Below are 10,539 nucleotides of genomic sequence, written 5' to 3'. Positions count from 1 at the left end.
GGTTTAGGTCCAAGTTTCAACTTGATTCCCTTTGCAGATGATTAATTTACACACCAGATGTTGAGTTTAGAGTTAGAATACTGTTAATTCTAATTTCAATTTTGATAAAGAGAAAGGAAAAGTAAAATTTTTGGGGGATTAAAAAAATTTTACACTCTTTAACTATTGCACATATAGTAAAACATATTAATAGAATGCACACCATTCAAAAAGAGCATAATATATTTTTTAAATAATTTTTATTCATTAACTATTTGGGCTTTAATAACATAACATTCTATTGACCAATAGATCGAAGTGGTATATCCTAGGTGAGAGGCCATTTATCATTTTTATTATTGTTCTTTGCAATACTTTTTACTTTGAAACATTTTTTGCAATACTAGACAAAGAAATATAATATATTCTGTTTCAGGGCCATTGCCTAAATATTAAAGAAAAATTATCCGTCAACCCTGCTAAGCATTGCATCACTAATTCAAGAAAAATTATCAGTCATTAAACCAAAACAAAGAATATTAAAGAACACCAAGAGTGACAAAAAAAAAAATAAATAAAATAAATAAAAACTCAAACCCTACTAAGCATTGCATCACTAATCCGAGAAAAATAAGAAAAAAAAAAAAAGGAAAAATTATGCAAAACCATACTTCTATATATACTTCACCCATGAAAGAAAGCCAAAACAGGAGCTACTTAAGAACCACATATTATTTAGGCAACTAATGCTGTCTATGCTTGTTTAGCATAAAATAATAGTTCAAAAAATAAAAGATAAAATTAAAACAAAGAATGTTAAAGAAAACTCAAACCCAACTGCATTATTGCCACACCAATTCGAGAGGACAAAGAAAAAGAAAGAAAGAAAAGAACAAAGAAAATTAAGGAAACCCCTCTTTCTATCTTCACCCATGAAAGAAAGCCAAAAGCAGGAGCAGCAAATCAAAGTAGAACCAAAACTCCAAGTTTATCATCTTTCCGAGTCATTACTAACATCAGGCTTCTCGATCGGACGCAAAGGGAAAAACTCTCTAGTAACCATTGTCCGGATATTGGTCTCGTCAACCTGCTCCATGTATGCCTCTTTTTTGAACTCTAACATGGCCGCCATGTAACCCTCAAGCTCCTCCAACTCCATGTTGTCTATCGACTTTTCCCACTCAGACTGAAGAATCTGATCACAAGCTGATGATGATGATCCCTCTGGGTGGTTGTTGTGTTGGCTTAAGAAGCGGTCGATAACAGAGTCAGCAGTTGGATGAGTGAAGGTGTAGAGTCTGTCTTTGGGAGAGAAAACGAAGACAGCGACATGGGCACCGCACATGGCGGAAAGCTCCGCTGCTTTCTTGAAAAGACCCTTGCGCCGCTTCGAGAACGTCACTATTCGCCTTGAATGCTGCTCTATTCTCTTCATCTCGATCTTCTTCCGCCCAGATGGCCGCTTACTTTCATTGTTTTCGGCCATACTTTTTCGAGAGAGAAACAGATTGAAACGCCACGTACAAGGAAACCTAAAGAAAAAAAGGAATGCCCTTTGCGATATTGTAAGAGAGGAAAATAAGTAGGTTTTTTACCGACTTTTATATATTGGTAAAGGACTTATGTTTCACCTTAGGCTTCAATTTCCAGTTTCTTTAATTGTTTGCAGCGAGTGCCTTGCAAGTTAAAGAGTTTTTTTTTAAATAATTTTTTTTATGGGTACTATAAAGCACTCAAATCAAGGGGTGTATAGCAAAAAAATGTGTAAATTATTTAAATATTTTTATCTAAAAATAACCACATTAGTAAATTAATGTATAATTATTTAAATTTACAAGTTTACTGCAAATTAAAGCACTGACATTAGTAAGTATATGATAGAAAAAAGTGTACAAATGTGAAAACTACATAATTTTTCAAGACATATATCAATAATTGACTTAAAAAATCAAGGTTCTCAATGAATATTCATTTAATAAAATTTACCTAAAAGAGAGTTTAATAAAGGGCAACAAGTGTGCACGTGCTAGAGCAAAAAATATAGTGCATATATGACTTTTTTACATTTGACACCACAATTTGCATTTATCTCAAAATAGTCATCACTAAGTTATGTTACACATCATTTCAAGTTTCTCCACAATGACCACCGCGCACTCTTGATGCGGTGGTCACTCCATAAGTATAAGTGCTTGTGGGATGTGAGGAGTAAGGGCCGGGGTTCAAGTCTCCAGGAGGGAACTTCACACACATATACACTTAGATTAGGCTAGAGTAGAAATTCTATCTTGTATCAAAAAAGTTTCTTCACAATGTTAAGCATATTCTAAGTGAAGAGAGAGATATTAGAATTCATGTAATACACCTTAAGAAAAAAAATAAAACAAGACAGAATAAAATATTATTTTCTTTTTGCAAATTTTCAATGGTTTTGGATTTTTTGAATAATCAAAACAAACTAAAAACAGAAAAAAAAAAAAAAAAGTCCTCAAATAATTGAAAAAATTAAATTAAAGATAGTTCAAAAAACACTCACTTCAAAAAATCTTTTATTACCCACACAGCAAAAGTCTTTGGCTTTGTAGGAGAAAAACATGAAAAACATAGTGTTTTTTTGGGGAAAATAAAATCCTTTTCAATGGGAGACCTTTCTTGAATTTTCTGTCACATGTCAATTAACAAGCTTAAAATTTTCAAAAGCAAACCAAGAAATTTTTCAAGACTTGTGGAAGAGGGTACAAGTATAAACTTTGTTATATTTAGACTTTAGGGGTTTGAAAATTGACTCAGTCACAACAAGTTTGGTACTAGACAATTTTTCTAGTTTAGGTTTAGACTTATCTAATTCTTGTTCCAAGCTTTTGTTCTTTTCAACTTCAGAGGCATAATGTTTTTTTTTTTTTTCAAAATCACATTCAATTTATTTGATTTATCCAAACATACACTCAATGCCTCTTTTTCAAGTTTAACCATGTTTTACTCTTCTTGGAATTTCTTAGCAATTTTCAAAGAATTAGATAATTCCCAACGGAGAGTTTCACTGACATCAATTAAATCAACAGACTTAACCCTAAAGGAAACATATCCATTAAATAAAGTCGAAGTTTATACAATAGGCTTAACTCTAAATATACTACTACCCTCATGTAGTACTTACTAGCATGACCACACGTAGCTCTGAATCAATGAACTCTTCTACTTTGGATTGTTGCCTATTTGTGACTTTGAGATTTCCATTCAAAGGTTTTAGATCAACATTTGTGGTTAATTGATTTCTCACAAACTTCTCTGTTTGTGACTCTAAGAAATCCACTTAAAGGTTTTGACTAGCAACTACTATAGACTGGATTGATTTATGGCTTCATATAGATCTGCACTATGGCAGCAGCGACACCGTGTTGATCTTTCTCTATGTGCTCTTGAACTCTTATGGGTTGAATAGATGGAGTCTTAGATATACTTTGAAAGTCTCCAGTATAATGAGATTGAGAGAAACTTGGTTATACAAACCCTAGCTGCTCAAACAATGATTTCTCTCTCTAAAAAACCTCTTTAGGTATAGCTTATGATATTCTTTAAATAGCACAAAAAACGGATCACAAATTGGGTAATGAGCAAGTTATGGGCTTTTTCGCGTTTCAGATTTTGCTAATATTACAATCTCGATCAAAGGAAATAAGTGTTGAGGTTGCAATAAAAAATCTTGATCAGTCAAGCCAAGTGTTGAGCCAACAATCGAAGTGACGGAAACTTTGTTTTCTTGCTCTGAACTTGATTCTTTCTTGATCGAAACTTGGGTCTTTGTTTTGGACTATAAAATACACCTTTAACATACTCAAGACTCACCAAAAACACTATAAATGGATTGATAATAACTTAATTTTGCATATTTATATCATTATTAGAAATTATTATCATACTTATTTTGAGTTAATTCATGTATTTTATAGTTGGTTTTGAAATAATGCTGAATCAATTTTATGCTTAATTGAATTTTAATGCATGAATTTTTCTTTTGTAGGATAATAAAAATAAATAAGTGGATTTGTGCAAAGAATAAAGCTAATGAACTTTACTTTTACAAAGGCCAAAATGAAGTCAAAGAAGGCCAGCTCAATTAAATTCAAGTCCAATTGGAGCAAGGAATCAAAGGAAATTTGCACCAAATCCAAGTCTAATTCAGATTGGAGTATAGCTTTCGGCTCAGATGTCCAAGCGAGATTATTCAAGTTGGAAAGTTCACTTAAAGGGCTATAGCTTTGTAATTTACCAAAAGTCCGAATTCTAAAGTTAAATGGACCGAAAACGTCGGTTAAGTGAAGCCTAAAAACCTAGAATTTTCTCCAAATGAGAATTCAACTTGTAATAGAAATCCCTGACCTATTTAAAGGCTTTTTAGGGCAAAATTCAGAAAGGAGCTGCCTTAGAACCTAATTTAGGTTTTATTAAAGTTTCTTTATAGTTTTTAGAGTTTTATTTGTGTTATGGCTTGCTAGAAGCCTTGCTAAGACAAGGGCTTTGTAGAGTTTATTTAGACCCCTTAAACCATAATTGGATTAACCTAGTTAAAAAGCTGAGTTATTACTTAGTCCAGATTCCAGATCTAGGTTAACACAATCATAAAATCATATCAATGCAAAGTGCGGAATATAAAAACACAAAGATTTGATGACCCAAGAAAACCAAACCGGTAAAAAACCTGGGGAGGATTTAACCTAGCTATCCTCAATGTAAACTTGAATCCACTATGAAAGAATCAAAGTTGTACAATAGCAACTTAGACCACTAACATCCTATTGCTGCCGACTAGTAGAATTTACTGACACGACCACGTGCAAGCTCTGAGACCACAGATTCTTTCTTTCTTGGATTCTCCAGCAAGTACAAGCACTCCCGCTTGTATATCTTTAAGTTCTTGAATCTGCAACTGAAAGATCATCAAGTTCTTGAAGTAATCTCCTTCTTGATAATCCCAAGCTTGTGTGAAGGCAATCACCTCTCCGATCTCACAAGAGATTCACACAAATAGCAATATGAACAACAAAGACTCTAGAGAGCTTTTAGGAGCAAACCCTAAAAACAAAAAGAGACACTCTCTTCTCTCTCTTAGAAGCCTTTAAAACGTGCTTAGGGTTTCCTTTATATAGTGGGAGAAGTAGATCTGAAACCCTAATCCTTAATGGGCTAGAACTGCTGTTTGGGCCAATTTAAAATTCTGCAGAAAATTCTTGATCCACGATTTTCGATCGATCGAGTCTATTCTTCGATTGATCGAGCCGTGCAGAAATAGAACAGTAATTTCCTGCAACTACTCGATTCCAAACTTACATTAAACCAAACTTTGAGTAAGTCTAAACCTAGACTAAATGTTTTGATCATGGTTTGCCAACACAATACACATTGAAGTTCTAATACATTAGTCCCTAAGGTCTTAAAACCTAACAATCTCCCCCTTTGGCAATCCGTGACAAAACACATCACAAACATGATGAAGAAAATTTTCTGGTTTTGTATCTCATACAAAACACATAGCGGAAGCAAGAAACAAGGATCTATTTCATTCATGATTGATAACGTGTACTATGTAAATTTCAGAATTTAAGAACAAGATGGCGTACCTTGGTGTGAAGAAATTCAAAACAAAGATTAGAAGCAATTGGGAACACTTTTAATCTTTACTCCAATTCCACTTTACGCCCAAGATGTGTAGTCTCTCAATTAGTTTTTCAAAGGGAGAATGAAAGTGTGTCTCACACTCTCTCACACACCGTTTCTTATTTTCTTTTTTTCACTAATAAAAATTCTGTATGTTTCTCCATTTATAACTAACTGATTATCTAATTGGGCTGGCTTATTGGGCCTTTTCAATTGGGCTTTAGTGTGTGGCTTAGAATGGGACCAAAAGGGACTAATAAGACACTAGCTCCAATGGGCCTCGGGCTTTTCCGTCAACTCTTGACAAGTCCAAAGTTACCATTAATTTTTAATACCACTATATAAATATAATTGCACTCTAGGCCTTATTAATAAATTATATCCCAAGACTTTATATACACATAACCCCTTCATAAAATATTCGCAGTAACACAAAGTCATAAATGTAGACTGCCACTTTATAAATTACTACATCTTATTCTTGAGTACCCGTCCTTTAAAGTTATTCATTATATATTTATGAAATCCAATTTTATAAATATATACTTTAGTAGTTTCTTACTAAAGTGGTTAGGTCTAACTCTCTGAATAACTGAACCCATTAAACTTATCTCAAGGGAATATTTTATATCTCCATCAAGAGACTATGAATTCCATCTTGAGAATATATGTTCCATCAACACTAAATGTGGCTGCCCAACATACTGAGGTTTTGACCGTCACTTTAGATCTTACTCCTGATATATCAAAGCAACCCACACTTCATGATCAGGTTCATTATTCTCTCAGGATTAAGAGTTCATTCAAATTGAAGTTGTGAGATTTATTATTCATTTGACAGTCGTTAGGAGAATAATAAATCTCACAGCGGTCCTGTTCAATATGTCTTAACTCTTAAAACATATCAACATATCAACTAGAAGTCTCCACTTCTATGATCAAGACAAATCATCTTAGTTGATACGTTATAGTTTTCGCAGATGAAATGCCTAATTTCATCACCGACTATGAACTATAAATTCTGAGTTTACAAAAAACTTGTGATTTACATCTTCTGTGACTTTTCACATAAATCACATACAATGCATCTCATGGACTATATGATAATGTCCCATATTCATGTTACCATTATTTTAGATAATAATAAACTAACTTTATCAATCACAATATTAAGTCATACATCATGTCATACATAATGTCATACATAGCATCATACAATAGGATTTAAGGGCACTAATCCTAACACATGAAATGCTCAAAGTTACAAAAAGTCCAATCAGATTTAAAAAGCACTAAACTCAATTCAACCTAACTACTATCTATCAGTAGCAAGTGTAGACAACAACATGACTGAATCAACCTGTATATTCCTGAAACACTCGACAAACTCATAAACACATGTGTGGAAAATACAAGTAAACCAAAATAAAACACAACATAAAAACAAAAGTAAACTAACTCTCCCTCTAAGTTAGATACATCAAAAAGTTTTTATATTCTCCCCCTTTCAAAAACAAATTCAACTTCCCCTAAACAAAACACATAGGATTCCCAAAGACATTTCATCTATTTCTCCCCCTCGTATTGACAAAGACAACCCAATCAGAAGGTTGACAGAAAACATACGCAACAGAGAATAGAGAATAAAGGGAACATCTTCCCACACAACATGCACTACAAAGCTCAAACTAGTAAAGTGCATTAAAATAAGCTCATCCAAGCTAAACAAAGTACATAAACAAGTTATGTAAAAATACTATGGCCAACCTTAATTACAAATTCATGATGTGTAATACAAAACACAAAAATCTTTATGGTTAAAAAAATTTATACCAAAACTAAAAGCACACATTATGCTAAAAGATTAAAATGCAAAAACAATGCATGACAATACTTAACTAAGCTATAGAGGGTACACAAATAAGAAATATAAATTTCTTAATTAACCCTTGAGTACATGTACAAACTCGTACATACTCACACAAAATCAGAAATAGCTTAGCACATATGTAACACATACTATTCAAGTTTCTCCACAATGTCAAGCATGTTCTAAATCAAGAGAGATATTATAATTCATGTAATCCTCAAAACAAATAAAACAAGATACAAAATAAAATATTTTTGTCTTTTTGAAAATTTTCAATGTTTTTGGATTTTTGAATAATCAAATCAACCTAAGAAAATAAAACAACCTAAAACTAAAAGAAAACATGTCCACAATTAATTGAAAGAATTAAATCAGGGACAAGTCATCAACACTCACCTTAGAGAATCTTTACTCACCCATATAGCATGAGTCTTCGGCTTTGTAGGTGAAAATCCATGAGAAGGAGAGTGTATTTGAGAGATTACACCAATCTTCTGAGAAAGACTAAAATCCTGCAAATTCCTTTCACAAGCCAACAAGCTTAAATTTTTCAAAAGCATATGAAATAATTTATTTGGACTTATGGCAGGAGAAATATCATCACATATCCTAGATTGAAACACCGAATGTTTAAAATTCAATTTATGACAATTAGGACGAATGTGACCGGAGACACCACAAAAGTGACAAACAGGAACAAATTTAGGAACATCAGTATTCTTAATAGCAAATCTAGTCTCAGGTTTTGGTTTTTGCCTCAACAAAGAATAATTTGGTCTAATATGACCAACAACACCACAAAGATGGCAGGTAGGTACAAAAACAGATTTATTATGCTCTCTAGCAGTAGGTTTAGACACTTCAGCGTATACATCAGAACTTTTACCTTTGTCTAACCTAACAAAATAAGCCTTTTCTTTAATATTCCTCTTGAAAGGAGGGATATAAACTTTTTCAACTTTAGGCTTAAGAGAAACAGAAACACTTCTGTTATCAACAGCAGGCTTGGTATAAGTCAAATTTTCAATTTTAGCTTTAGATTCAACTAACTCTTGTTCCAAGCTTTTCATCTTCTCATCTTGAGAGGAAATTTGATTTCTCAAAAATTCATTCTTTTTATTAGATTCATCTAATCTCACAATCAATTCCTCTTTTTCAAGATTAGCCAATTTTAACTCTTCCTTGAATTTCTTAGCAATTTTCAAAGATTTCAATAATTCCTTATGAAGAGTTTCACAAGCATCAATAAAATCAACAGAAACAACAGTGTCCTTTTTATTCAAATCATCACAATCAAAAATAGTAAGACACTTCAAATTATCCATGATAACAGGGATCAAGGATCAGCTCAGAGATCAAAAGGTCTACAACTCAAGAGCTACCTGCTCTGATATCACTTGTAGAGTTTGTTTAGACCTCTTAAACCACAATTGGATTAACCTAGTTAACAAGCCAAGTTATTACTTAGTTCAAATTCCAGATCTAGGTTAACACAATCATATAATCATATTAATGCAAAGTGCAGAATATAAAAACACAAAAATATGATGACCTAGGAAAACCAATCGGGTAAAAAACCTGGGGAGGATTTAACCTAGCTATCCTCAAGGTAAACCTGAATCCACTATGAAAGAATTGAAGTGTACAATAGTGATTTAGACCACTAACATCCTATTGCTACCCATCAGTAAAACTTACTGACACGACCATGTGCAAGCTCCGAGACCACAGACTCCTTCTTTCTTAGATTCTCCAGCAAGTACAAGCACTCCCGCTTGTATATCTTTAAGTTCTTGAATCTGCAACTAAACGATCATCAAGTTCTTGAAGTAATCTCCTTCTTGATAATCCCAAGCTTGTGTGAAGGCAAGCACCTCTCCGATCTCACAAGAGATTCACACAAACAGCAATATGAGCAACAAAGACTCTAGAGAGCTTTTAGGAGCAAACCCTAAAAACAAAAAGAGACACTCTCTTCTCTCTCTTAGAAGCCTTTAAAAACGTGCTTAGGGTTTCCTTTATATAGTGGGAGAAGTAGATCTGAAACTCTAATCCTTAATGGGCTAAAACTGCTGTTTAGGCCGACTTAAAATTCTGCAGAAAATTCCTGATCCACGATTCTCGATCGATCGAGTCTATTCTTTGATCGATCGAGCCGTGTAGAAATAGAATAGTAATTTCCTGCAACTACTCGATTCCAAACTTACATTAAACCAAACTTTGAGCAAGTCTAAACCTAAACTAAATGTTTTGATCATGGTTTGCCAACACAATACACATTGAAATTCTAATACATTAGTCCCTAAGGTCTTAGAACCTAACAGGGTGAAACCCAAACGTTTATTAGTATGTTCTTAACAATTATTTTATGGTTTTAATGCTTATGTTATTATGCTTCTGATTGATTTACTCATCTGAAAAAAATTTTAGTTTTGTATAATTCTTTAATTTATCGTAGACTTTGGGAACGTTAAATGCTTAGTATTCCCTGAGAACTAATTCACTAGTTTTGTTTTACATAAAATCAATCAATTTCATGAAATTAGCTTAGACAATTAATTCTTGAGTTTTTATTATTAAATCATCTGACTAAAATCATCATTCGTATGAATTTTAGTTGGGTTATAAAATAAATATTGTTAAGACTACCAATAGACGTGTCGTGTGTGGGTCCCTAAACCTTAGTGCCTTAATATATTATTATTTATTCTCATTCGAAATTACCTTTACTAAACCATCAAAATCTCTTCAATTAAACTTTATTATTTTAGTTTTGTTTACTTGTGGTTTACTAATCAATTCCTTTTTCCCTGTGAATTTGATCACCTTGGACTTACTGAGTTATTACTTCGCGACAATCCTGCACTTGGAGCATTATTTAAGTCACAACATGGATTATATTTAATCATGATTTGTCAACCTAAAAATATGGACACTACACACATAATATCAGTAACCTCACGGTTGTATCACACAAAGGGTAATATAGAACATACATGGAGTCACAACACAAAAAGACAAAAATGCCATGATTG

The 10,539-nt window shown here is 32.9% G+C and overlaps 1 protein-coding gene across 1 annotated transcript; it reads right to left on the bottom strand.

Moving 5' to 3' along the window:
* Window positions 1-970: 970 nt before the first annotated feature.
* LOC142608918 (agamous-like MADS-box protein AGL61) lies at window positions 971-1,465 on the bottom strand. Its single transcript, XM_075780571.1, has one exon. It carries the CDS (start codon window positions 1,463-1,465, stop codon window positions 971-973), a length of 495 nt encoding a protein of 164 aa, XP_075636686.1.
* Between the last annotated feature and the right edge of the window lie 9,074 nt (window positions 1,466-10,539).

The sequence above is a fragment of the Castanea sativa genome, chromosome 9, assembly GCF_040712315.1.
Source record: "Castanea sativa cultivar Marrone di Chiusa Pesio chromosome 9, ASM4071231v1".
Taxonomy (NCBI): domain Eukaryota; kingdom Viridiplantae; phylum Streptophyta; class Magnoliopsida; order Fagales; family Fagaceae; genus Castanea; species Castanea sativa.
This window is presented reverse-complemented; position numbering and strand designations above follow the sequence as displayed.